This window comes from Acinonyx jubatus, chromosome A3 (assembly GCF_027475565.1).
Source record: "Acinonyx jubatus isolate Ajub_Pintada_27869175 chromosome A3, VMU_Ajub_asm_v1.0, whole genome shotgun sequence".
In the NCBI taxonomy this organism is placed as follows: Eukaryota; Metazoa; Chordata; class Mammalia; order Carnivora; family Felidae; genus Acinonyx; species Acinonyx jubatus.
In genome coordinates, this window is record NC_069388.1 from 13,025,550 (window position 1) to 13,052,729 (window position 27,180).

A 27,180-nucleotide genomic window follows, 5' to 3' on the forward strand; every position below is an offset into this window, starting at 1 on the left:
GGACGTACGCGTTCAGGTAGCTTTTCGAGACGGTGATTTCATTTCCTTTGTATAAATCCCGGAAGGGCAGTTGCTAGATCGTATGTTCCGTGTTTAACGTGGGGAGGAACGGCCACGCTGCTTTCTTCTTAGCTTCTTGAAGTGCTCCTGTACTTAACTCCCGTCGGTCCGCGAGGAAGGCTGCAGTACCCCCCACCCCGAGCTGAGGAAGTCCACATCCTGAGGCCTCCTGAGCTGTCGAGCTGCGCTGTGCCCCGCTCCCCACCCCGCCCCCACCTACCCCTCTTTTAGGCCTCAGTCAGGCCAGCTCAGGAAGGGAGCAAACCTGGGGGGCCAACCTATAGGGCTCCGAGCCCGTCCCGGGAGCCCGAGGTGGGCTTGTCACCATGGACCCAGGAGATGCTCATAAGGGGAGCAGGAGTTCCGAACAATCTCCAGGGCAGCTCTTAAAAACCCCGGCGCCCAGCCCAGGCCACACCCAGACCAGGACCAGGTAACTCGGCGGCCTGGGGGTGGGGCCTGGGCATCCGAGCAACCAGGTGACTCCAGTGGGTAGCTCAAGTTTCGGACGGCTAAGGCAGGAAGAGAAGGTGCTGGATGGGGTGCCTTCTGCTAGGCGTTTCTGCAGTTGGTGGTGGCAGCTGCTCTAACAAACTCCTCCTCCCAGTGACCTGTTGCACCTGTCGTAAAGTCCAGACTCCTTGCCATGGGCTACTCTGCCCTGCACTGCCTGGCCTCCACCCCCGTCTCACTTCCTCCACCTCCGAGCTCATTGTGCCATCACACTGGCCTCTTCTCTGTTCGTTGGCCGCATCCGAGCTTGTTCCAACCCCAGGGCCTTTGCACTTGCTGTCCCCCCGTGCCTGGACATCACAAGTCTGGGTCCTTCTGATCCATCAGGTCTCCGCTCAAACGTCACATCCTTAAATGCCTGGAATGACACCTGTTTTATGTTTATAATACTTGCCACTCTCTGGAATTATCTCGATTTACTTATTCGTCCTTTGTCCTCTCTCCTCTCCCTAAAAAGTAAGCCTCGCGGCTACAGGAATCGAGTCTGTCTCACTCACCACTGTAACCCCAGCACCCAGAGCAAGGCCCGGGACTCTGAGTGCTCAGGAAATATTTTTTGGATGAGGGAACCTGGGAACGAGGCTCAGAGATGTGCCGCTGGGTCTGAATCTAGGGTTTGGGGATCCTTCGAGGGCAACTGCTCAAGGTGAAGGAGTCAGAACCAGTTTGTCATTTGCAGAAAGCAAAGGTGGGGGGTGGGGAGGGTTGCTTTTGCATGCTCACCAGTCCTGGGACCCTTCCGGCATCCATCCCGGTGCTGGAGCTGGGGTGTGTGCTGAGGTCACTCACATCCGCCTCGGGCCACAGCGGGGACGTCAGGCCCTGTGCAAGGGCTGGCAAAATCCGCCGCTTCTGACCAGTCTCAGGCCACTTGGTACTCGGAAGTTAATCTGTGAGATCAGTGGCAGGACATTTCTGCAGGTGCCCTGGGAAAGACAGCTCTCCCCGCCCCCCTCCCCCGCCCTCATTGTCCCCTCCTGAAAGGAGCCGTCACAGCCCAGGAGACCTGCCTCTCTCACCTCCTGTCCCAAACTCACACTCCTGAAGGCTCACATTTCTGTGCCCCAGACAGCATTCTAAGCGGCCGCGCAGGTGAACATGACACGGGTTGTCTTAGTCCGTTCAGGCTGCAACCGAATCCCAGAGACTAGAAGGTTTAGAAGCAACAGAAATTTATTTCTCACAGTTCTGGGGCTGACAAGTCCAAGGTCGTGGTGCCAACAGATTCAGAGTCTGGTGAAAGCCCGCTTCCTCCTTCACAGGTGACACCTTCTCGTGGCCTCGCATGGCAGAGGGGCAGGGGAGCTCTCTGGGGTCTGTTTTATAAGGACGCTAATCCCATTCATGAGGGTCCCACCCTCATGACCTGATGACCTGCAAAGACCCCACCTCCTAATACTATTGGATTGGGATGAGGTTTCAATGTATGAATTTTGGGGAGACACAAGCATTCGTCTACAGCACAGGGACCTTCTAATCCCCATTTTACAGACAAGGAAAGTGAGGCAGAAAGAAGCCTCTCTTCGTCCTGCCCTCTCAGAACAGGACATCGTAGGCTGGCTAAGCAGGGCCTGTATTCAGCTCACAGAGATGTTTAACCTACACACTGTTTTGAACTTTTTTTTAAGTTTATTTATTTTGGGAGAGAGAGAGCATACAGCACGGGGGGTGGGGGGGAGGGAGAGGGCAGGGAGAGAGAATCCCAAGCAGGCTCTGCACCATCAGCCCACGGAACCAGATACGAGGCTGGATCCTACAAACTGTTGAGATCGTGACCTGAGTCAAAATCAAGAGTCAGACGCTTGACTGACTGAGCCACCCAGGTGCCCTTGTTTCAAACATTTTTTTTAAAGTTAGTTGTCAGATTTTTAAAAATTCTGAGATTTTAGGGGCTCCTGGGTGGTCCAGTCGGTTGAGTGTCCCCCTCTTGATTTCAGCTCAGGTCATGATCTCACGGTTCATGAGTTCGAGCCCCACGTCAGGCTCTGTGCTGACAGCGTGGAGCCCATTTGGGGTTCTCTCTCTCCCTCCCTCTCTGCCCCTCCCCTCCTCGCTCACTTTCTCTCTCTCTCTCTCTTTGATCAGGGCCCATTATCCTCTCCATTTTGTAACTGAGGCACCATGTGTGGTGCTCCCCACCCCGCCCCCAGACTACCAGCTCCTTCAGCTTGGTCACTCGGTACCCTCCGTGCTGAGCTTCCTGGCTGTTTGAAAAGGGATTGAAAGAGGGAACGAATGATGCCCTTCTTTGAGGACACTGATTAAAGCCACTGGCCACTGGATACCAAAAATCTTGACTGGTCGTAGCCTTCAAGGCTCTTTGGTTGTGTTTCTGCTTTAGGAGAGAGCACCTGCGGCTGGGTGGCTTAAAGCAACAATGTAATAATTTGTAACCGTTCTGTGAGTTGTCAGGGTTCTCCTGCTCCCTGTGGTATCAGCTAAAAGGTCCAAAATGGGTCCACTCTGATGACCTTCAGCGAGTGCTGGTCACACGGGGGAGTTACCTCCTCCCCCACGTGGCCTCTTACCGTGCTCGCTCACCTATGGTGGTCGGTCTCACGGTCTTCTGACTCCTGGGAGCCCAACAATGAAAGCTACCAGGCTCTCTAAGGCTTTAGCTTAGGAAGCTATAGGGACCCCCAAGGAGCTGCTGGAAGAGGGGTTCCAATGGGACAAATACACCCCTGTTTATCCCTTCTGCCCTTGACATTCCATTTGAGAGTCAAAAGCCCGATGAGAGAGTCTGATGGGCCAACTTTGGTCACATGATCACCACTCAGTCACATGGCGAGAGAGAGGGCAACACATCTTGTCAGGAGAGAGAAATTCATCAAGAGGAAATTGGGTTTCTAGTGTTGAGAGTAGTGGACCAGTGGCCGGACAAAGTTAGAAACCACTGCTCAGCCCCTGAATAAGTGACTCCCCCAGGATGAGCAGTTAACATTTTTGAGTGAATGGATGGATAGATGGGTGGGTGAATGAATGAATGAATGAATGAAGGCATTTTTTAAAAAATCTGCTAGAAGTAGAACGCCCAAACCTGTGTGGCATCTCTTCCGGGTCAGGGGCCCCATAACTCAGGCACTGCTGGGGGTCTGAGAGACCTCTTCACGGGGCAAAATTGGCTCCCAGAATTCTAACCCAGCATCCTGACCCCAAAGATGGGGATAATTGGAGCTGGCTCCCGGCAGGGAGAGCGTGTGCGGTCATGACCGAACTGCCAGCACAGCGAATGTGCTCCCGCCTCCCCAGACCCCACCCCACGTGGACACTGGTGGTGAGCTCTCACGCCCTCTCCCCCAGCCACTGTGCACTGTTCAGAGAGTACGCCTCGTGACACTCAGCCAGTCCCCCAGTGCAGCGAGACCGCTCCAGTGGGAGACACTGATCCGAACTCAAGGAGCACCACCTCTAACCTCCGCTTTCCTCCCCTTGGCCGTCTATTTCCACCTGCCGATTAAATTGCACAGCATGCCAGGGTTGGAAATGGGCCTGTCCTGCAAAATGTCTCTGGACTCCCGTCTCTAAATTTAGTGAGCTATTTGGTAAAAGTTGCTTCGGACTCCTCCTCCTGCCTATGAGTGCAGGCTTCTCAAATAGTTGTAAGTGCCAGGCTGTTTCCAAGGTGAGCTAATGAGAAGCTCATCTGTTCATAGCAGGGGCATGATGGGCAAAGACAGTGCACGGGGCTGTGGAATGGGTGGAAAGGGAAGAAGTAATTAGATTATGAATACCAGGCCACCAAAACAGACTTTTATCCCTTTATGTTCTGCTCAAAGGAAACTATATACAGTCTCTGGAACCATAAATACGTGTCCTGGGGGGGTGAACCGTGCTGGGAAAGAGTGGGGTTGAAAAAAAAAATAGAGGGGGGCCTGGGATCCGCAGTCCTGGCCCAGGCAGTCTACACTGAGAACCAGCCCACAATTAGGCGTGAATAATGACTCTGTTCAGGTCCAACTTTATTGCTTTTGGCCAAAGGCCTTTTGCAGAAATAACTTTGTAACTTGCTGCCAGGGAAGCTTTCATCCACAGCTAAGACAAAAGAACAAAGGACAGAGGTGGGTATTTCTGTGTCTGATTCCCCATTTCCCCTGAACACCTAGCAAGAACAACAGGTGTGGCCTACCTGGAAGGTGTGGGCTGGCAGAAGGTGATGTCCAGTCTCCTCTGTGGCAGGCTGCCAGTCCTGTTCCTGTCATTCTGGTCTTTATTCTGTTTATTCTTCAAACCAGCCAAACTCGTTCCTACCACTGGGCCTTTGCACTTGCTTTTTCCTTCGGTTGTAAAGCATTTTGCCTATAACTGGCTTCTCCCACCTTCAGGTCTCAGCTCAAACATCACTCCTTCCTAGAGGCTTCCCCTGATTTACTGTTTATCCTGTCTCCCCAACAGTTTTCTTCAAAGCTCTTCAGACGACCTGAAATTTATCTTCACGTATTATCTGTCTCCCCCATCAGGATGTCAGCTCCTTGCGGGTGGAGGCCTGGCCTGTTCCATGTTTATGGCTGTTTGCCAGCATCCCATATAACACCAGGCACATAGTAGGTGCTCAGAAAAGATCGCATAGCTTTGAAGGGTTGCACATAGGCCTCCAGCCACACTCTAGTGGAACTTCCTTTGGTCATTCGGTGTTTCAAATGTATTGAATGCTTTCACTTTGGAAACAAAGTCTCCAGTGCGGGCCAGTCCCCACCCTCTAACCCATTCTCCCAAGTCCAGAGCATGTCACTCAATTCTCGGGCCTAGCCCCTGCAGGCATTTGAGTTTGAGGCCCTGCTGTAGACAGAGGCTACTGCAGAATTAGCCAGACAACATCCAGGCTTCTCCTGAGCCAAGGCCATGGGCCAGCCCGCTGGGCTCTGGCCGACCCAGGCCCACTGAGTGGGTGAAGGCATCCAGCGGGCAGGACCCAGTGGTCCTCACTTTAGGGCCATGTGTTAGGGGTCATTCCGTAAGTGGCATCAGATTTCACTGTGTTCTCTTCTGAGCCTTCTGAGTCATCGGGGAGGGAGCCCCTGTTACTCCTCCTTTGTGGCCTTCAAGGAGGCCTGTAAGAAAAAGGTCAGTGCCCTCGGCAAGCAAGGATCCAAGGGCAACGTCACGCATTTGTTTCTTGATGTTGCTCTCCATTTATGGCCGGGGTTCTCCCCTGGGAGCAATTTTGCCACCACCCCCCTCGCCCCTGGGACATGTGACAGTGTCCAGAGACATTTTTGATGTCCACAACTGGGGTTGGGTGCTAGTCACGTCTCACAGGTGGAGGCCAGGGAGGCTGCTAAACACCCTGCAATGCACAGCCCTCCCCCACCCCCACCCCCACCCCCGGCAGACGATGGCCCGGCCCCAAACATCAGAAGTGCCAGGTTAAGAGTCTGGTTTAGTGCAGGTGATGCTCATTCCCCAGAGAAAGACAAGCCTCCTTTGTAGATAAATTTGCTAAAATAGCAAAGGGAACAAACTGAAGAAGAATCTGGCAGAAATGAGAGCACAGGTGATCAGTCGAACTTCTGAGACCTTCCCCTCAAGAGCAGCTACGCCAGGTAGAGGTCGGTCCTGTCGCCCCTTGCAGAGCAGAACGGACCGTGTGCCTCACGCCAGGGCCCCTGCCCTGGAAGTGGCCATCTCTCCAGAACCTTCCTGGGAGCCGCCTGTAGAAATGCACCCGTTGATTCTGGGCCGGGCGGAGTGGCTGCGTTGCCTCGGCCGAGTTCCTAAGGGCTGGCGGCTGGTCTGTGGCCCTCTCCTCTGTCCTGACATTGTCAGCCCTCCCTCCCAAACCTGGTCCCCAGCCGTCCCCCCACCGCCCCGGTCTGGAGCCCCCCAGTTGAAGTCGCCTCTCCCGCTGCCGGACAAGCAGCCAGCCGCCCGAGGAGACGGGCCGGCGGCCTCCCCTCCCGCACTCTTCTGTGTGCACGGTGGCCCTGGGCTCAGAGGGCCGAGGAGCCAAGGCTCAGGATCGTCACTTCTGACGTCAGCAGGGGGGAAGTGAGGGCAATTAGGGCCAGTTCCCCGAAACCAGGTCCCACACTTCGCTCTGGGTTTCTGGGTCTGTTGGCTGCCTTCCTCCTTAAAAACGAGGAGGGGGAAGGGTTCTTTTGAAGCGGGAGTAAATGTTTCCTGGGCCAAGATCACGGGAAGCTCCGTTCTCCGTGGCTTTCCACGTCTAGCGCAAGCTTTTCTCTCGGCCCGTCGTCCCCTCAGAGCTGCTGGACCTGACCCCACCGAGTTAACTGAGCCTTTCGGGTCGTACAGGATGGAGGAGTGGGGTCAGGGAGCCCCCCGGGTGACCCAGGGCCTCCTGAGGCCCAGGGATCTCCGAGGCTGGCGTGGGCACAAACTCCAGTGCCTGCCAGACGCAGACATGGAATCGGAGTCCGTTCAAGTTTCACTTCCTAGAAAGGCTGATGTGTGCCGGGCAGAGGCCCACGTGGCCCCCACGCTGTGGCGCCCAGGCCCCCGTGACTTGGCGGGCCCCGCCGTGTTTCCAGGACAGCCACGGGACAGCCTGCGTGCTCGTCCACGCTGTGACCTTGGCGCTCCTCCAGGGAGAGGGGGCAGGGGGTCCCCGTCCCCTCCTTTTGAACCCAGCCAGACTTGGGACCCACCCGTGACCGATAGAGTGAGGCAGGAGTGACACTGGGGACAGCAGAAAAGACGGAGTTGGGTTGGAGACACGGAGGCGGCCCTGCCCGTTGCTGGGACAGCCGCCTTCCGAGCCGGAAGCAGACCCCACCCTGAGGCCACCCTGGTGGGAGGGAGCCCGGGCCTCGAGGAGGAGCCTCCCTGAGGTCCTGGCCAACTGCCGGTAGCGGGTCTTCGGTGACCCCAGCTACAGCCGCACACATTCTAAAGCAGAGGCCAGCGTTCTGTGCTGTGTCCCGTTTGAGCCCCCCGGGCGCAAAAAACAAACAAACAAAAAGGACTTTATTCTCCTGCTAAGGTTGAAGGTAAATTGTTACACAGAAGTAGTTGCTGGAGCACCTGGCGTGTGCCAGCCTGCCCTCCATTTGTTCGTTCATTCACTCATTCGTTCACTCGTTCATTCCTTCACTCATTCGTTCCTTCATTCCTTCACTCATTCGTTCATTCACTCATTCCTTCACTCATTTGTTCATTCACTTATTTGTTTACTCATTCACTCAGCCCTTCACTCATTCGTTCATTCACTCATTCATTCCTTCACTCATTCATTCATTCACTCATTCATTCCTTCACTCATTCATTCATTCACTCATTCATTCCTTCACTCATTCGTTCCTTCATTCCTTCACTCATTCACTCATTCGTTCACTCATTCCTTCACTCCTTCACTCATTCGTTCATTCACTCATTCCTTCACTCATTTGTTCATTCCTTCACTCATTCACTCATTTGTTCACTCATTCACTCAGCCCTTCACTCATTCGTTCATTCACTCATTTGTTCATTCCTTCACTCATTCTTTCATTCACTCATTCATTCATTCCTTCACTCATTTGTTCATTCCTTCACTCATTCATTCATTCACTCATTCCTTCACTCATTTGTTCATTCACTCATTCACTCTTTTGTTCACTCATTCAGCCCTTCATTCATTCATTCACTCATTCATTCCTTCACTCATTTGTTCATTCACTCATTCCTTCACTCATTTGTTCATTCCTTCACTCATTCACTCATTTGTTCACTCATTCACTCAGCCCTTCATTCGTTCACTCATTTGTTCACTCATTCACTCAGCCCTTCACTCATTCACTCATTCCTTTATTCATCCTTCACTCATTCCTTCACTCATTCACTCATTTGTTCACTCTTTCACTCAGCCCTTCACTCATTCATTCCTTCACTCATTCGTTCATTCCCTCATTTTTTCACTCATTCACTCATTTGTTCACTCATTCACTAGTTCATTCACTCGTTTGTTCTCTCGTTGATTCATTCACTCATTCATTCACTCAGTCGTTCACTCATTCATTTGTTCATTCATTCACTCATTCATTGATTTGTTCATTTCACTCATTCATTCACTCGGTCGTTCACTCATTCATTCATTCCCTCGTTCATTCATTCACTTATTCACTCATTCATTGATTTGTTCATTTCACTCGGTCATTCACTCTTTCATTCACTCATTCATTCACTCACTCTTTCATTCATTCACTCATTCATTCATTCACTCGTTCATTCACTCTTTCATTCATTCATTCGTTCATCAGTATCCAGAATCTCACATCTAGCCTCCTCACCACCCCTGTCCTGGTCCAAGCACGGTCCAGAGCAGCTGTCTCACTGGCCTTCCTGTGTCTACCCTCATTCCCTGCAGTCTGTTCTGTTAAAGCCTGCCCTGTTAAAACCTACATCCAATCTCAGTACTCCCAGGCTGGAACCTTCCAGGTCCTCCTCTCCCAATGAGCCTTCCCCTCACTCAACTCCGCCCCAGCCATACTTGCCCACTTTACCTTCCTTAGACTCCCAGGTACACACCTCCCCCAGGACATCTGTACCTGTTCTTCCCTATGCCTGGAACACCGTTCCCCTAAGATGTCTGCAAGGCACATTCCTTCACCTCCTACAGGACTCTGCTCTGTTGACTCCCCTCCCTAAAGATGCAGCCTTCCTCCCACCCCCACCGTCACTTCTGACCTCCCTCTCCTGCCTCCGCTCCTGAGGACTCATCGCCTCATGCCTGTGATCTCTTTTGGTGCCTGATTCATGCAAGATCGTTCATTTCTGGATCACCGGCATGTAGAACAGGGCCTGTGCGTAGTAGGTGCTCAGTGAATATTTGTTGGCTAACTGGAAGAATGGGCACCCGGGGCGGGGGGGGGGGGGTCAGGGGCTGGGGCTGTGGATTTAGAAAACAGACAGCCCTACCCCTGTGGAGCTTCCAGTGGAAAAACAACCCCCACAAATAAAGACCGGAACAGAGAGCCCATCAAGAATCACGTGTTGTGATGAGTGTTCCGAGGAAACAAACCTTGGATGCGCCTGCTTCCAGGAGGGAGGCCAGGGAAGGCCCTCTCCCCACCTGTCAGACTCCACCCATCCCAGACTCCAGGGCCATGCCCAGGGAACAGTCTATTTTGCTTGGCAGGTGAGGAAACGAAGACCGGATCAGGACCAGAGTTCCTGACTCCCACACCCACGTTCCTTCTCTTTGCCACACCACTTTGTTCTTATCAGTTCACAAAGAAGGATGAGGGCAGTTTGCCGACGCTAAGACCGAGTTGGGCTCAGGCCCCGGCCCAGGGCCAGCAAGCCACGTTGTCAGGTTTCTACACAGAGGCAGAAGGCGGCTGGGAGGCCACCTGAGTCAGCGCTCCGCCTCCGGCTTGTTCTACCATGCGGGCTCCTTCGGTCGCAAGTGACAGAGAAGGCAACTTGGAGTGACCCAAGAAACAAAGAGAATTTGATTCATATCCCTGGGGAGTCAACGTGTGAGAAAGCTGACCTAAGAAGAAAGAAAGAAAACAGCTGAAACCAGCCAAAGGAGAAAAAGGAGTCTATTGGTGCCTGAGACCAAGTACCCAGAGGAAAACCTTCCTCCTTCGGGCTTAGCTGGATCCGGGTCTCAAATGTTCTCAAAACGCAACTATGTTCCCTTGCTCCGCTCGGTTTCCTTCTGTCTCTTGGCTTCATTCCAATCTCTGCGTGAGGCTCGATGGTGTGAGTCTTCCTTACTCTCGTGGTGGAATGACATAGAACCAGTTAGCCTGTTGGAAAGAGTCCACATCTCTTCCTGGTGAGGCCAGAGCGCCTGGATTACTCTAATTGGCCAACCACCCAGGCAGAGGGATTGGAGGCTCTGATGGGCGCAGGTCTGGATCACATGGTCCGCTCCGCAGCTGGGGTCTGATTTGAACCTTATTGATGCACCGAGGATCCCCAAATGAAAACTGCTGCTGTTACAGAGAGGAAGTTGGCCCGGGGTGCCCGGGTGGCTCAGTTGGTCAGGCATCCCACTCTTGATTTCGGCTCAGGGCGTGGTCTCGCAGTTCGTGAGTTCGAACCCCGAGATGGGCTCTGTGCTGACAGCTAAGAGCCTGCTTGGGGTTCTCTCTCTTTCCCTCTCTCTCTGCCCCTCCTCTGCTTGTTCGTCTGTTCTCTCTCTCTCTCTTTCTCTCTCAAAAATAAATAAACCAACATTCAAAAAAAAAGTTGGCCCAAACCCAACAAAAAAATGCTAGCTAACACATATCTATGGGCTTCTTGGCATGAGGCCATTTTGCCCTCACAACTCTGTTAAGTGCTGTCATTGACCCCACTTGACATTTGAAGACACTGAGGCCCCAAGAGGTTAAGTCACTTGCCCAACTAGTCCAGAGTGCAGCCAAGATTTGAACCCCAGCAGTCTGGCTCCAGACCCTACCTCCACCCCTTCTGTATCTATTTCCTGCCACATTTTAGCACGTATCTCTCTGCGTGGCTTTCTCTACTCTGTCAGCTCCGTGAGCTGTGTGTCTGCTTTTGATCTCTGATCATGAAACAAGACTTGCACACAGATGCTCAGATATTTGGGCACGTGAATGACGTGGCCTCTCCAACACCCACTCAGGTTACAGGCAAAACCTTGTGATGTTCCGGGCTTTCCAAGACCTTGAATACATTGTTCCTAAACTGTCTTTGAGCTCTAACTCCACTCCGAGGCCCTGTCCTAAGAGTTCACCGTGGTTTGCCATTCCTTGTAGCCCTGCTTTCTCACACTTCTCACTTCTAGCTGGAGTTTTTCAACTCCGGCTTTGGATGTGTTGACTCCTTAGAAGGTCAGCTCCTCGAGGACAGGGACTTTTCTTTTCCCCCACTGCTTTATCCACCATGCCAGGAACTGTGCCTGGCACACAGTAGGCCTTTGAGGATTTCTTGTTGAATGAATAGTTATGGCGGCAATGGAGTTTTAAGCCCTTTTCTTTCTGCCCTGATTTGCTTTCTAGAGCCTGAGCCCTTGTCTTGAAACCTGATCCTTCCCTCCTCCCTTTGAAAGACTCTTCTCTTGTCCTACGTCCTGTCCTGTGTGTGCCTCCGTGCCTCCGGCTAGAATTCCAAGAAGAGGCACCGAGAGCCACCAGATGCCCTGGCCCGGGGGGTAGGGAACACGCAACCCGGGCCCATAGGTTACAGGAGCTCCTGTCGTTTCTTGGACAGCCCAGAGAGAAGGCTGGGAAAAACCCGCGGCCCAGAAGAAGAGCTACCAGGGGAGTGTCAGGTTTAACAGATGTACTTGTGTCGTCCCCTGTCTAGACAACTTCTGGTCTTGTGAAGTTCGGGACCACACATTTACATTCCCTCCCACTCTGCCTGCCGTTTGCTCAGGCCATTTGCCCTGCCTGATGCACCCTGTCCTCCACCCTCTAATTCAGAAAAACCCTGGGGACTCTTCCGAGCTTCCTTCCCGTTAGGCTTCCTAAACTTGACTCCGTAAGACCTCCTCCAGGCAGCCCTCTGACTGCCCCCTCCCCAGGCCAGCAGGGGTTTTTTCCCTTCTTCCTGTTTGCGCAACGCGCTTAACCTCAGTTTCTTGCGTCATTCCTGGGTTTCCAAGGGAGCCTAGGAGGCCAGAGAGGGCTGGGGAGTCAGGATGTCGGGGTGCGGAGCTCAGCCGTGAGGCCTGCTTGCTTTATCCATCCAGGGCCCCGCAGGAAACAGATTGTGGCCTCCAACAAAGGCGTGAGCAGAATATAAGAAAATGAGTAATACAGAGCCCTGGGACTGGGGACGGTGGGGAGCGTTTGCCGGAACCCAGAGAGGGCCACCCGCCACGGCGGCCCCCAGCAGCGATAGAGGGAAGTGGTCAGTTCCCAGCAGCTGGGCGGGCCACCCCCTGGCAGTGTCCCCCCTTGCCCAAACCCCACCGGGAGCCAGAGAGCACGAATGAACCCCCCAGGGTGGGGCCTGTGAGAAGCACCCCATAAGTTGTATTCTTCCTCGTCACTGTTCCTTGAGGGCGTTTACTGGGTTGGGCCTGGTGCTTCCTGTTGCAAAGGACAGTCCCGACTCACATTAACTGAAGCAACGAAAGTGTGTGAGCTTGAGCCTGTAACTGGCCACAAGGTGCAACTTGGTTCAGCCCGGTGTCACTGGCGTCCCCTCTGAGCCTCTGCTGGCTGGCAGGGCTGGCTTGCTGTCAGCGCCCAGCCCCCCACCTACCTTCTCCCATTGGCCGGGCCTGGGTCACATGTCTGTCTCTGGGCCAGTCACTGGAACTAGAGAGACGGGCCGTGCTGGTTGGTTCCACGTGGGTCACATGTTCGGCTCTACATTCAGATGGCACCTAGCTCGGTAAGGGGGTGGCCGTGACCCCCCAACCAGAGCTGGAGTACTGTCCAGGAGGGAGAAAATTCTTGGCCGAGCCAGTAAATACCTTGAGTGTTTGCTGTGTGCCAGGCTCTGTTTTAGGAGTTGGGGATACAGACGTGAATAAGGCTGACAAAAATCCATGCCCCTCAGGGAGCTGACATTCTAGTGGGGGTGGGGGGGAGGGGGGAGAAAAGGACCATCAAGAAAGAAATGAATAAAAGACCAAAGTTTGTCAGAGGTGGGAAGTGCCAGCAGGAAGGGAAGAGATTTATTTCTGACCTACAAAGAAAATGTAAGCAAAAACCAGAAGGAGGTGAGGAAAGGGCCTTGAAGATATCTAGATGATGTCTCCAAGCAGAGGAAACAGCAAGTGCAAAGGCCCTGGGGTGGGGACATGCCTGGCATGTGCAAGAAACAGTACAGAGGGGCGTGTGGCTGAAGGCCGGGTGGACAAGGGGGAGACTGGGAGATGAGGTCAGAGAGGGGATGGACAGACTGTAGGGGCTCGTTGGCCTTTTGGGTAGCTTGGGGTTTTATTCTGCATGAGATGGGAGCCCTTGAAGGCTTCTCAGTAGAGGGAGACGTCCTGTTTTGTTTTAACGGGATCCTCTGGGTACTTGATAGAAGGAGGAGAGGATAGAAACAGGGAGACCAGTGGGAGGCTGTTATAATCCAGGCAGGATTGTCCTGCCATCTGACACTGTGCCTCGCACACAGTAGGGCCCTAAATCCGTATTTGTAAGGTAAATGAGGGGAGACCTAGCGGTCGGGCTGTCTGGACCACCTGGCCCCAGCACACAGGGCATCTCTCCACACCCGCAGTCCCCTTTCGCCCCTTCTCCCGGTTCCTCCATCCGGTCAGTGCCCTGTTCTGCCTCTGGCCACCTCCTCCTCTCCCACCCCCACAGCTGCCCTGTCATTCCCAGGCTGCTCTCGGCTACTCTTGTTGAATTTGGGGATCCGCACAGGAAGAGTACCATCTGGGTCTTTCTGGACAGGGCCTGGGTGAGATCCAGGGAGGCTCCCCGAAGCTATGGTGCATGGGGCCGGGGGGGGGGGTCATCGGTCCCCCCCCCCGGGGACTTGTTCCTCTCTGCAGATTAACAGATAAATCTAGAAGCAGGAGTGATGTTGCTGAACACTTGGGACATTAGTCGTTTCTGGAGCTGCCTTTCTGGGCTGGGAAGCCTTTGCCAAGGTCGGCGAGAAGACACAGGACGAAGAGAAGGAGCCAGATGGACGTTGCGGCGAGCTGGTGGGTGTGAGAGGAAGTCTCCGAGGGACGGACAGAACGTCAGTCCGCTGGTGCTATACGGATTCCTGTTCAGCCACGTTGAATTCTTTACCAAGAAGGGAAAAAATGGAGGCAGGTTCCCTTGTGTCATTTTTAATTGATTCCTTCAGCATCCAGAGAGAGGCTGGCACAAAGCCAGGGGAAGTCAGCGCTGGGGGAATTCATCAAAAATCGACCTTCTGATGAAATAATTAGCTCCTGTTACTCTCAGGTCTCTGGGTACAGAGCTTTGCCTCCCATCCAGAGGGGGAGCATCCTGGCCGGCGGGTTGTAGTTGCCTGGGAACGGGGTGGGGGGGAGGGCATGAGAGAGCCAACCTGGGTGCCAGGAACAGAGTCCAGCTGACCCGCGTCTCCCAGCTCTGCCCACCCTCCGACCCGGGGCTCCCCATCCGAGCTGCAGCTCCCAGCTCCATACCTCCCTCCACAGCACAGGCCCAGAGCCCAAAAGACCCTCGGAGGACACCTGGCCACCGCCTGCTGCGTTTTGCAAGTGAGGAAACTGAGGCTGGGAGACTCCCAAACTGGCCCAGCAGTCTGCTTCCAGGAGGTTCTGGTTGAGCAGCCCGGCCAAGCCAGGCTGCGTTTGAGCCCGTGTCTGCCGCTGCTTTGACCACATGACCATGGAAAAGTACTTTTAACTCTCGGTGCCTCACCTTCCTCATCTATCAAACGGGTATAATATCGATGGGCGGAGATGCGGAGGAAACGTAGAACGTGTCGCGGGGGCTGGAGCATCGCAGGCTCTCAGCAAGCATTTGCTGTTGTTGTTTCTGATAGGTGACACCTGTGGGGCCTCCCTTGGAAATTCACTCGCTGTCATCTTAGGGCCTGATGTCTGTCTGAAGGAACAGGAGTGTGCGTTTCACAGACAAAGCCGTGGGGCTGGTTGGCACATCAGTTAAAGTGCAAAGCATCCTGGTGTATTTCCAGGGGCGGGTGGGACACAGGCTGATAAACAACATGATTTGGGCACCACCCCACGATTTGGGGTAACTCAGGGACCGATGAGATGACGGAGCGTGGCTTTTTTTCAATCCTCTCCCAGCCTCACGCTCCCCACCTCCCACCCCCCAGCAGAACGTCTGGCACGGCGCTGATGCCCTTTGACCCCTTCCAACGCCTGCTGGTCTCCCTTAAAAAAGAGAGCCTGTGCAGGGGCAGGGAGAGCAGACAGGCCCAGGGCTCGGCTCAGAGCCTTAGGAAGGAACTAGAAGCCGTGAGGCTGCGTTAAGTGTCTGCTTTCTTTCATTTTGTGCGAGTTGGTTTGATGGAAAAGGGCTGCCGATTTTCCGTTGACCCTGGGATAGAAAGTCTGCTTTTTCAAAAACATGTATTCGCGTTTTTATTTTTAAATGAGGCCATTTCACAGGGGAAGGGTTGTGCAGATGGAGCAGGAGCGGGGGCTCTGGCACTGGAACAGAGGAGGTTGGGAAATGTGCAGGGGGGCGGGGGCACGCTGAGCCGTCAGGGGAGCAGGGGTGAGGCCGTCTCTGCCGCTTTCTCTCTGGGGAACCTTAGGATGGTGATTAAGCTCAGTTCTCAACTGTAATGTGGGGGCAGCACTAGGGGTTGTTGGGAGCGGGGGAGGTTCTGCAGGTGGAATGTGCCCGTCACAGCCCAGCCACGGCCACAGGGATCATCGTCCGGCGAAGGTGTACTTTGTGTGACGTGTTCTGGTTAATTCCGTGCGCCAGGCTGCAGGCTCAGCACCCCGTATTAACCCGTTTCGTCCTTCACACCCATTTTATAGATGAGGAAGCCGAGGCACAGAGGTGCTATCTGCCCGGGGTCCCTCAGCAAGTGGCTCCAGCATCCGTGTCGTAACCGTCCCGCCGTGTGGCACACGGCAGGTACTCAATACACAGTTGATGTGGTGGCTCCGGCTGTCGAGAGGTCTCGAGACGGGAGCCGATTCTTGCCCTCGGGTCCTGTGAAAGTCCCGGTTGCCAGGTCGGCTCCCCTGAGAACGTGATCCGCATCTCCCCAATCTGCACAGATGGCCTGTCGGAGGCCCCTGGGGCGGGGAGGGGGGAGCACCCCGTGGAACCTGCGCCTGCTCTCAGCCTGCCCTGGGCAGTGACCATCGAAGGCACCACTTCAAGAGGCAGTTTGGGTTAAGAGGGCAAACAAGGAATCTTGCAACACCCGGAAGGAGCCAGCAAGGGAGGGGAGCCGTGCTACCCACAGCCTGCAGGGGCGAGAGGAGGGAGAGGTGCCCCCAGGACTGGAGGCGAGTGGAACAGTGGCCAGACTAGAGAGACAGAGGCACTGGGACACCACTGGTGCCAGGGAGGGGGCAGAGGGGAATAGGAGCCTGATTTCCTACCTCCCCCTGCCCAGCAGCCTCCCAGCAGAGGCGAGAACCAGCAGGAAGCAGGAGACAAGGCAGGTGCAGTCTGCAGAGGTCAGAGTGGCTTCCTGGGGCCCAGAGCAGGGTGGAAAATAGATCAAAGGGAGGGAGCAGCCCACCCTGGGACCGTTCCTGGGGGACGGGGCGGGGAGGGGGGTCGGTGATGCTTCCGAGCCTCCAGACCAGGGTTACCGCATGGCCCTGCCAAGCCCCACGTCCCTCCCTCTGCAGAACTCAGAAAACCTTGACAAGATCTCCTTTCCTTTAGCCATCTGAATATTTATTGGGCACCTACTATGTACCAGGCTTAGCCTAGGTGCTGGGGACCGAGCTGTGCATAACACAGGCCTCTTTGCTACCCTCATGGAGCTGACCCTTTAGTGGGGAGAACTGGGCAAATAAGATAATTGCAGGTCGCAGTAGGGACTATGAGAATAAAACAGGTTATAAAACACAGAGGGTGTCTCAGGTGGGGGCACCACGTTAGATAAGGGCAATCAGGGCAGGCCTTTCTGAGGAGGTGATGTTTGTGCCGAGACTTAGCAGAGGAGCGTGAGCCCAGCATAGAAAATCTGGGAGAGGGCTCTTCCAGGCCTGAGGAAGAGTAAGTGCAAAGGCCCTGGGGCAGGAGCAAGCTTGCGTTGTCCAAGCAACAGAAAGAAGCCGGTGGGGCTGGGGAGCGATTGGCAGGACTAAGGAGAGGCAGGCTGGGGCTGGATCACTTGGATCCCCTATGGGCCCTGGCTTGGAGTGTGCCTTGTATTCCTTGAGCAGAGAAGCTGAGGGACAGTCCGAGCAGGTGAGGGACAGAACTGGGACGAAGGTGAATGCCCTGCACCGGCACCACGTGGAGTGAATGTCCCCTCTGTGTTGCGCCCTGAGCCCCTTGCTGGTCTCGGCCTGGGCCAGGCCTGCGGAGGGATAAGACGGGCTTTCCATCCTAGGAAGATCCTGCTGGCCGTCCTGGAGAGAATGGAGGGTGGGGGCGCCGTGAGGGAAAGTGGGGGGACCTCTTTGAGGGGCGTTGCAGCGGCACATCCCCTTCTGCGGACCGGAGCCCTCGATGGGTTCCCCGAGCTGTGACTTGGGGCCGGCAGTGGCGGGGGAGGGGAGGCTGGCAAACAATCCTTCAAGGTCATGCAGCCCACCTCCAGTGAGCTTGGTTTCCTCCTGACAGGTCTGCTCGCTCTCTCGCTCTCTCTCATTTTAAATAAATGAGACCAGAAGTCTATATGTGGAAGGACTTGAAGGCTCATTTCCTCAAGAAGTAGAAAAATGACCACAGAGAGCAAGGAGCAGAACCAGATCAGACCTGCCCGAGCCAAGATTCGCCGTCCGGCCTTCTCTCCCCCCAGTTCGCCGGGGAGCCCGTCCGATCCGGGGTTCAGGGGTGACCGAGGTCGCAGCCGACTGACGGCTCTTCCCCCACGGCTTTTTAGCCCTCAACATTCTCCTCTGTCGTGTTTATTCTGCCACTTAAAGCCAGTGTGAATGAGTTGCCCAGCTGTGGGGTCTGTCTGCGGGGGGCCTTCACACCCACCCCCACTGGCTGGGGCTCCCGTAACGCCCTCGTGTCCCCATTCTATCCGTGGGAAAACCAAGGTTCCTTGCTGGCCGGGCGGAGACACCCGGAGGGTGAGCGACGCACAGAGTTGTTCAGTGCCACACCTGCACATCCCTCCCTGGGCCACACGCCGCCCAAGAGCTGGGGTTCCATCCGGCTCACCTCTCCCCACCTCGACCCCCCGGTGCCGGCGGAGAGGGGACGTCCAGAAATATCAGCTCCCCCAGACTGGGCTCCTTCCTTTCCTTTCTCTGGGGCTGATCTGTCTGTCGAGCGGGTCGGATGGTTCTGGGGCCGGCTGGTCATCCGACCTTGGACGTGGGCCGCCACCAGCACATTCGGAGGATCGCTGGTCCAGGGAGGGGGGGAGGGGTCTGTCTGCAGAAGCGGTCAGAGAAGGCTCTCCGGCCGCTCTGTGGCCCGAGCGGATTGCGAATCCTCTGCTTGTAACTTTCTCCGAGTTAGGTTTTCTCGGCTGTGGCTACCCCTGATCAGAGACGCCCTCGCTGTCCGCGCCAGAAATCATTATGCAAGCCCAGCCGTCAGGCGGCCTTTACGTAAAGACTGACCTGATTCTTCTCCTCCTACTCTAGATCCGTGAGTAGAGCGGGAAGAAGGGAGAAGAAGCAAATCCACAAGACGCGACTTCAGGCCCCTGCGTCCCGCCAGAGGCGACGGACCAGCGAGGCGGAAGATGGCATCCCCCGGCCTCCTGCTTTGCTTGCTCTCCGCCGCCGTCTTCTCTCTCCTGGGCGGAAGCTCGGCCTTCCTGTCACACCACCGCCTCAAAGGCAGGTTCCAGAGGGACCGCAGGAACATCCGCCCCAACATCATCCTGGTGCTGACGGACGACCAGGACGTGGAGCTCGGTAAGCAGCTGGCCAGCAGGCACCACCGACCCAGGGTCCCTGTCCTGGGTCTGAGGCTCCTGACGCAGGTCGGCTGTGTAGACCTGTGGAGCTCACTTCTAGTGGATTAAGACCAAGTCACGGGGGGGGGTTGACCCACACGTGTGCATTTGCAGCTTGGGCCTCAGGGTTAGGGGTCTCCAACTTACCCCTAAGGCAGCTGGATTTCTCCAAAAGTCTTAAGGAGAAGAGATGTATAGACCAGTTCGTGATTTTCCCCCAGCTGCTATTGAGACCCTGCTGTGTGTGCCAGGTAGTCTCGCAGGGCCTGGCACTTCAGTGATGGGTAAGACAGGCACATTGCATCCACTCTCGTGGAGCGAGGGGCACGGATAATCACCGCTGCAAGACCGCACATAAAGTAATCTCGAGAAGGGAGAAGTGCGCAGGGGAGGGGAATGAGAGCGCTGTGCCGGATGGGGCGGCGGGAGCTGCTGCGGATCGGTAATTAATCCTGGAGGGGCTCCCGGAGGGGGTGATGTTTGAGCTGACACTGACACGAAGAAGGAGCCAGCCAGAGTGTGTGTGTGTACGTGTGTGTGCCCACACGTGCACCTGTGGGCCCTGCCCCTCTAATCTTAACCCGAGCTTCGGGTGGGCTCGGCGTCCCTTGGTGGCATCCAGGGACAGAGAGGGTGGATGCTATTCCTAGTGACCCGACCCTGTTCGCAAAGATGGTGCCTCCAGAGAATGAGCTTGGCCGACTCTGGTCGGGACTCCCTCCCCTGGCAGTGCTTTGGCTCCGGGTAAAGCGGGGGAGGACGGGGACCCTCGCCGGGGTTTAGTTCACTTGTACCGATGGCCAGGTGTGACCAGGGCCCCTTGAGCTCACAACCTCAGCGCCTTTATCCCCCACACGAGCACCCCCGGCCGCTCCTTGCCCCACTGCGTAAACCCTCCCGTCGGGTCCACCGGAGCTGCGGGCGCTGCGTTTGCACGAGGCCTTTCTCGCCCACCACGTGTTTCCTTGCACGAGGAGAAGCCTCACAAGTGAGGCCACCAAGAGTGAGCCATCCACAATTCAGCCTAGCTGGACCTTCTGCTCTCCTGGGGGGCAGGGGGGGAACTCCACCTATATTTCCAGCTCACCTCTGGGGGACTTTCCCAGGGTGAACCTTCTTTCTCCCTAGCTTGTGTCTTCTGCACCCGCACCCCACCGAATTCACTGATTTTGGGGGTTCCGTTTCTCCACCAGTAAACCCTATACAGAACTGCCCTAGAGAAATATAATGCGAGCCACGAATGCAAATGACAAATAATTTTAAAGTTTTCTAGTGGCTACACTTTTTTTGAAGTTTTAAAAACAGGTGAAATTAATCACATCTTTTGTTTAACCTCGTCTGTCCGAATGATAATCATCTCAACGTGTAGTCAATACAGAAAGTCGTCAATGAGATCGTTTACAGTTTTTATATTGTTTCTGAAATCTGGCGTGTACTTCTTGGCAAGAGCGCGTCTCATTTAGGACTAGCCGCCTTCCGGGCGCTCGGTAGCCACCTGTGGCTTGTGGTTACCGTATTGGACAGCACACATCCTTGCGCATTTTGCTTCTGTAATTTCCCTTCGAACCATCGGCGCTGTGTATTGTGAAGATCTGGGACAAGACTTCTAAGCAAGGGAGCCAGCATGTGCAAAGGCCCTGAGGCAGGAGCGAGGAGCCAGATGGGGCTGGAGCTTGGGGCAGGGGGATGGAATCGGAGACCGGAGAGAGAGGCTGGAGCCGTATCTCGGAGGCTGTCACGGGTTGCGGTCAGGAGTGCCAGTGGTCGACCAGGTGAGGGGTGGGCTTTTAGCCTCTATCCACTGTCAAAGGACGTTTGAGTATTACTGGCGGCAACAAATTTAAAGCGTCTGCAACCAAACCTAAGAATGTGGTGAAGTCTCAAGCGTGACTAGATCCATTATTAAAAGCACACACGAGTCTTTCCATCCAAGCTGCTCCTTATAATGATTTGTATTAATGATTACAAGTATAGATTTTTCTCAGGGAGGTTATCAAGGGCAAAAGGAACTTGCAGCCAGGAAGCAATCAAAGCCCAGAACTTTTATTGACAATTTCACACGTATAATCCCTATCTCTCCAGCAGCATTTAGCTGGAAACGTGTTGGATAACCACGGGGAGTCCCTAGGTCATGGCCATAAGGACGCAAGTTTTGTTTCTGGGGGAATTTTGCAGACAGCACCTGGATCTCAGAGCACAATGGTCTTGCTTCATGGGGCCCCTCGACAGTAGTCGTGCCCGGGAGTACAAGACTCCGGGGACGTCCACTCATGCATTCAGCAGATAATTTATTAAGCATCTACTCTGTGCAGTGCACCGTGCTGGGAGCTAGAGGGAAAGGGGCATTCCAGGTCAAGAGAACAGCAGAGGCAAAGACACTATGTTAGTTAGCAATGAACTTGGCAGGTTCGGACAGATGGAGAAAGCCTGTGGGCTGGAGGGAGCCGGGCTAGAAGTAGAAAGAGAGGAGGCCAGGAGTCGACTGAGAACAGGTCATGAGGGGCCTTGTGGCCATGACGAGGGTTTAGAGTTTTCTTCTCAGTGAAATGGATATGCATTAGGGAGCCTTTAGCAGGGGGCCATGAGCGGACTTAGATTCCAGCAGGATCCCTCTGGCTGTTACGTTGAAACTGGCTTGCCGAGAGCAAAAGCAGAGACAGGTAGCCCCAGTCGGAGGCATGAACGAATTGGGCAGGTGATGACGGGAGCATGGACCAGGGTGGGAGCAGTGGCACCGATGAGGCACCAGTGGATGGTTGAATGTGGGGGCTACGGGAAAGAGGAAGATCAAGGGCACCTCCTAGATTTGGGGCCAGAACCAAGGTGAGCAATTGAACAGCCCCTTTTAGGAGCAACACGTTTTTGCCGTAGCAGCATGATCCAGCTAAGCTACGTGTCACCAAGTGATTACAAGTTTACATCTGTGACTCCTGAATGAAACCAAGAGGATATGCAAATATAAAAAAAAGGATCGGGGCTGCCTGGGTGACTCTTGATCTCAGCTCAGGTCTTGGTCTCAGAGTCGTGAGTTCAAGACTCACGTTGAGCTCCGCACTGGGCGTGAAGCCTATTTAAAAAAAAGAAAAAAAGGATCTATGATAAGGACACAGGAAGGAGGAGAGCAGGGGTTACAGAGGGAGCGATTAGGGCACAGGGAAATGGAGTTACTTATCCAAGGTCACAGCCACGCTGCCAGAGCATGGCCAAACAAGATCTAAGCCCAGAGCCCCTGGTCTTAACCACTGCTCTACTTAACCAGTCTCCTGGAATGGCTGTGGAGTGGCTTCTAGATTGTTAGCGTGTGTGTTAGTTGGTTTTCACTGTCACAAATATCATTGCCGGGAATGTCTTTCTACATGCATCTTCGCGCACTCAAGCAAGCGTTTCTGAAAGATAAATTCCAGGAAGTGGATTCGGGGCATTTAGAGCTGGCGTCTGTCAGCTCCCACCCAGCAGCACCACCCTGCAGAGATCGGTGCAAACCTTCCCTCCACGCTCGAGCCCCCACCCCTCCCACAGCAGAACCGGCTTCTGAAGGAGGCTGTGCGGCTCTCAGGAGGTGAGGGATGGGAAGGTGGGGGGGGGGGGGGGGAGAGGGATGGTGGGCTTTTTATAAACCACTAGACAGACCCAGATCAATAATGCATGTTCCCAAAAAGGCCAGCACATTATCTCACAGTCTACTACAACCGGCACACAGAGGGTGGTCCTAAAAAATTTATCATCTGCTATTTTCTGCTCATCCGTGCGACAGTTCTGACGGTTCTCAGGGCTGAAGACTTCTCGACTGAGCTAATTCCAGGCTTCCTTCCAGTCCCGGGTGGACAACAGCCGTCCATCCTAATTAGGGTCTGGTTGAGAGAACCGTTACGGGACCCAGACAGAAGAGGGGCTCGTCCTGTGTCCCGATTGCGAGGCTGGGGCAGGGGGAGGGGAGGCTGTATGTTCATTTTCTCTTTTCTCACATGCATGTGACACCCTTCCCCGAGCTGTCACTCAGAAGTGCCGGCTGCCCAGGGGAACTGGTTCCCGGGCACAGTGGTCAGTAAGTAGCCTCAGCTCTCAATCCACTTTCAAAGTGGGTAAAATCCCTGTGTTTGGGTGGTCCTTGGAGACCAGCAGGGTCTCGGGTTGCCTTCTTTACCAGAAGGATAAGAGAAGGAGAAGCACACAGAAGCCAGTCTTGTTTGCACGTGTCGTCCGGTCAGACAGGCTGTGGCACTGACAGACCCTACCGAGGCTTATTGGTCTAATTCGATCCAGCCGAACCGTTGGTGAGCCCTCCTGGCTCAGGCAGGCTCGATGAGTGAGACGCGGTCCTCACGGAGCAAGAGAAAACTTGCAGCGTCCCCGGCCCGTCTGTCCTGTCATTTGAGATTTTACTTAACTGGACTTGCTTTCTGAAGCTTAAATATTATTTTTAAAGGAAGCCTTCGATTATGAGTGTAAGTGAAAAGCCAGGATCCGTTGTCTTTTGTAAAAGGTCACTGCAAAAGCAGGCACAGTGAGAACAGCAGTGTTTTTGCATTTCAGCAAGAGTCGGCCTCCCACAAGGCTGGCGTGTCTTTGTTACAAAGAGCGAGGGCAGTGACACGTGCCCGAGACGTTCTCCTTGACCCAGTCGGATGGAAGCTGGGAGAGGGAAGGACTTGCCAGGTGGGAGTCACAGGCTTTTCATGTTGGAGCCCCACTAATATGGGAGCTCTTGTGCCCGAGGGTTGCGGAGACAGATCCCCACACCCCAGAAAACCTGGCACTGATTTTTCACTGTTGATCTCCTGAGGGTCCACGCAGGGTAGCAACAAGGTGCCCCTTCAGATTACTGGTTTTCAGACCGTGTGAACAGAATTGTGCCGTTTGGGGTGACAAAGGCAACCAGGTGATACTGTTGGAGGGCTGTAAAATACCATGGGAACAGGTGTTCCAGTGGATATAAAAACACACGTATCACGACCCCTTTCTGTCAGTCTGGGTTCTCTCAGTGATGAGTGACAGAAACCCAATTCCAACTAGACTGACCGTACAAAAAAAAAGAAGGAGTTTATTTGACTCATGTAAATAAAAAATCCAAGCGTATTTTGAGCTTCAGGTATGGCTGGACCCAGAGCTCTGTCTGGCTCTCCTCTGTCGACCTATCTCTGCGAACTCAGCTCTCCTCCAAATTGGCTCCACCCTCCACCCAGCTTTCCACCTGGCATCACCAGACCCGCATTAATGTTACGGCAAGCCATCCTTGTAGAAGGAGAGGGTCTTTCTCCCACAGGTACCAATAAACGTCCCCAAACGAAGTATCTTGGGGCTGGTACTCTCCGGGACAGCTGGTCGACCCCGAACCATCGGAGGGGTGCATGGAATGCACTGACTGGCTGGCCTGGGTCGCATGCACATCCCTGGCGTCGGGCCTGGGGCCAACCCCACATGAGCCATGAGGATTGGGAGAGGGAGTTAGGTGTGATTCTTCCCTAGAGAAAAATCCAAGCGCTGGTGCCAGAAGAGGGCAGGTGCCAACCCTACAGCCAACGCTCAGGAAATGCCCAGGGCACGCTCACAGGGCTCTCTCCAAAGCAGGGTGCTGGCTCAGAGGGCAGGCCAGACGCATTCATTCGACAGATACTCACTGAGCACCTACCATGTGCTGAAGGGGATCCAGCAGCAAACAAAGCAGGCAAAATCTCTACTCTTATGGAGCTTACATATTAGTGCAAGCGTTAATAAAAAAGATTTGTGAAGTCTATAGTGCCCATGATAGTGAAAAGCGATGGGAGGGATAAAGGAAGGATGAGAAGGGGACATTGGGGCAAAGAAGGCGAGGACGCCGGTGAAGGGAGTTCCCCCAGGAAGAGCATTCATTCCAGGCGGAGGGAACAGGGGGAACAGAGGCCCTGAGGGAGAAAGGGGTCCCGCCGGGCTCAGAGCCGCAAAGAGGTCAGGACAACAGGGCAATGTGAGCAAACGTCCAGGAAGTGGTGATTTCTGAGAGGTGATGGGGTGATGGTGGAAGGGTGGACCACGCAGGGTCTTTGAACCAGAGGGAGGGAGGATTTTGACTTTGTCAGTGATACACCAATGGAGGACGCTGAGCAGAAGAGGGACATTAGCTGACTTACGTGTTGATATGACCCCTCTGTCTATGATATGGAGAATAAGCCGAAGGGGTGTCGTGAGGGCAGGGAGCCCAGTGCGGAGTCTACTGCAGGAGTCCAAGCACGAGGCGATGGCCACTCAGACCAGAGGCGGGGGGGAGGGGGGTCGATGCTGTCCCTAGTTATCAGGTGGTGCTGGTAAGATGTGCTCTGACAAGCGTGGCTCAGTCGGTTAAGCGTCCGACTTCGGCTCAGGTCATGATCTCTTGGTTTGTGAGTTCGAGCCCTGCTTTAGGCTCTTTGCTGACAGCTCAGAACCCGGAGCCTGCTTCCGAGTCTGTGTCTCCCTCTCTCTCTGCCCCTCCCCCACGCATGCTCTGTCTTTTTGTCTCTCTCTCAAAAATAAACACTTAAAGAAACGCTTCTAACAGGGGGCGCCCGGTGGCTCCGTTGGTTAAGCATCCGACTCTTGGTTTCGGCTCAGGTCATGATCTCACGGTTCGTGAGTTCAAGTCCTGCATCAGGCTCTGCACTGACAGCACGGAGCCTGCCTGAGATTCTCTCTCTCCCTCTCTGTCTGCCCCTCCTCCGCTCTGTTTCTCAAAATAAATAAAATTTTTAAAATTACTAAAAAAAAATAAAAAGATGTGCTGAGGGGCCTGATGTGGAGTGGGAGAGAAGAGTCGTGAATAACTCCAAGGTCTTGGCCTGAGTGACTTGCAAAGAGGGAGTCTCTGTTTACAGAGCTGCGGAGAGTGATGGTCAGGAGCTCATTCCGCTTCTGGACCTAGTAAGTGGCAGAGGCTGTGAAAAGTCAAGAGGAACTGTCCAAGGCAGTCAGCGTTCAGAGTCAAGAGTTCGGGGAAGAGGCCCAGGTCCAGAAGGGCTGGGAGCGAGGGACGACCAGGGAGGGGGCCAGAATTGTGTGTAGATTGCGTGCCTGTGTGTGCTCTACTGGGTCCAAGACCCTCACTGGATTCCCAGGGGGGTCTGTGATCTGGAAAGTTGCGGGGGCCCCCGGCCCGACGGCTGCCTTGTGGGAGAGGCAGGCTTTTGAGAGAAAGGCTTGGGAGGGTTTCTGGCCAGGCCCTTGTTTTCCACTTCCCATCTGTGAACACGAGGAAACCACTTCCTGTACTGCAGACTGATCTCCAGAAATCAATTCTAAATTTCAGGCTTGGGCACTCTGTAGGGGCCAAATGGCTGAAAGCCCAGGAGACAGCGTGCCCAGATTCCGGACAGCAGATCAGCGTAACTCCCAGCCTGGCCTCTCTAAGACACCAACCCCTGACATTCTCGCATTTCTCACCAGAGTTACAAAAACATGTGGCAGCAGGTTATCTCGGGAGGAAGAAAGGCTCATCTAGACCCACCCTGGTGTTCAACTTGCCAAGCACATTCCTGCAAGACCTTTTTTTTTTTTTTTTTTAATTCAGCAACACTTGGGAGACACTTAAATTCTGGAAGCTAAATATATTGGGATTAGGTTTGGCTGCATATAAAAGAAAATATAAAATAACAGGGGCTTAAACAAGACAGAATTTTGCTTCTCACTCACATAGAAATATCTGGAAGTTGGCATTCCAGGGCTGGCATGGTGGCTTCAAGGTTATCAGGCACCCAAGCTCCTCTACCTTTCCGTTCTGCCATGCTTGCTGTGTGGCTTTCTGTCATTATTAAGGTCACCTCATGGTTCCGAAAGGCTGCTGGAGCTCCATCTATCAGAGCCACGTTCCAGGCATCCGAGAAGGAGGAAGCAAAAGGGTAAAAAGAATGGACTTCGAGTTAAGTCGGCTCCCTTTAAGGACCTCATTCCAGACATCACGTACAACACAGACAGAACTTATTTAATTAGCCACATGATCTCAGCAAGAAATGTGGGGCACACTCAAATTTGGACTATTCAACCAGGGCTTAACTAGATTTTGCTAAAGTGTGGGGAAATCTGTTTAGTAACATTGCAGCCATTCCCACCCCAAGGCCAAGGGGATGAGGGGGCAAATGGTTACTGGGACACAGAGAGTCCTCCCCCAACAGGAGCCGTCCCCCTCTGTTGATACCCCAGGGAGAGTGTTGGAGACATCCATACCCCAACATCCCTTTCTGCTTCTGCTGATCTTCCACCAGC

At 54.2% G+C, this 27,180-nt stretch overlaps 1 protein-coding gene across 4 annotated transcripts in view; it reads left to right on the forward strand.

The window, feature by feature from the left end:
• Window positions 1–27,180, forward strand: part of SULF2 (sulfatase 2) — a 118,479-nt gene that overhangs the window by 8,328 nt on the left and 82,971 nt on the right. For all 4 annotated transcript variants that reach the window (XM_053199859.1, XM_053199862.1, XM_053199860.1 and 1 more), the window contains exon 2: window positions 18,653–18,928. In XM_053199859.1, coding sequence (XP_053055834.1) covers window positions 18,754–18,928 — 175 coding nt within the window. In that variant the 5' untranslated portion in view covers window positions 18,653–18,753. The remainder of the gene's footprint in view (window positions 1–18,652; window positions 18,929–27,180) is intronic.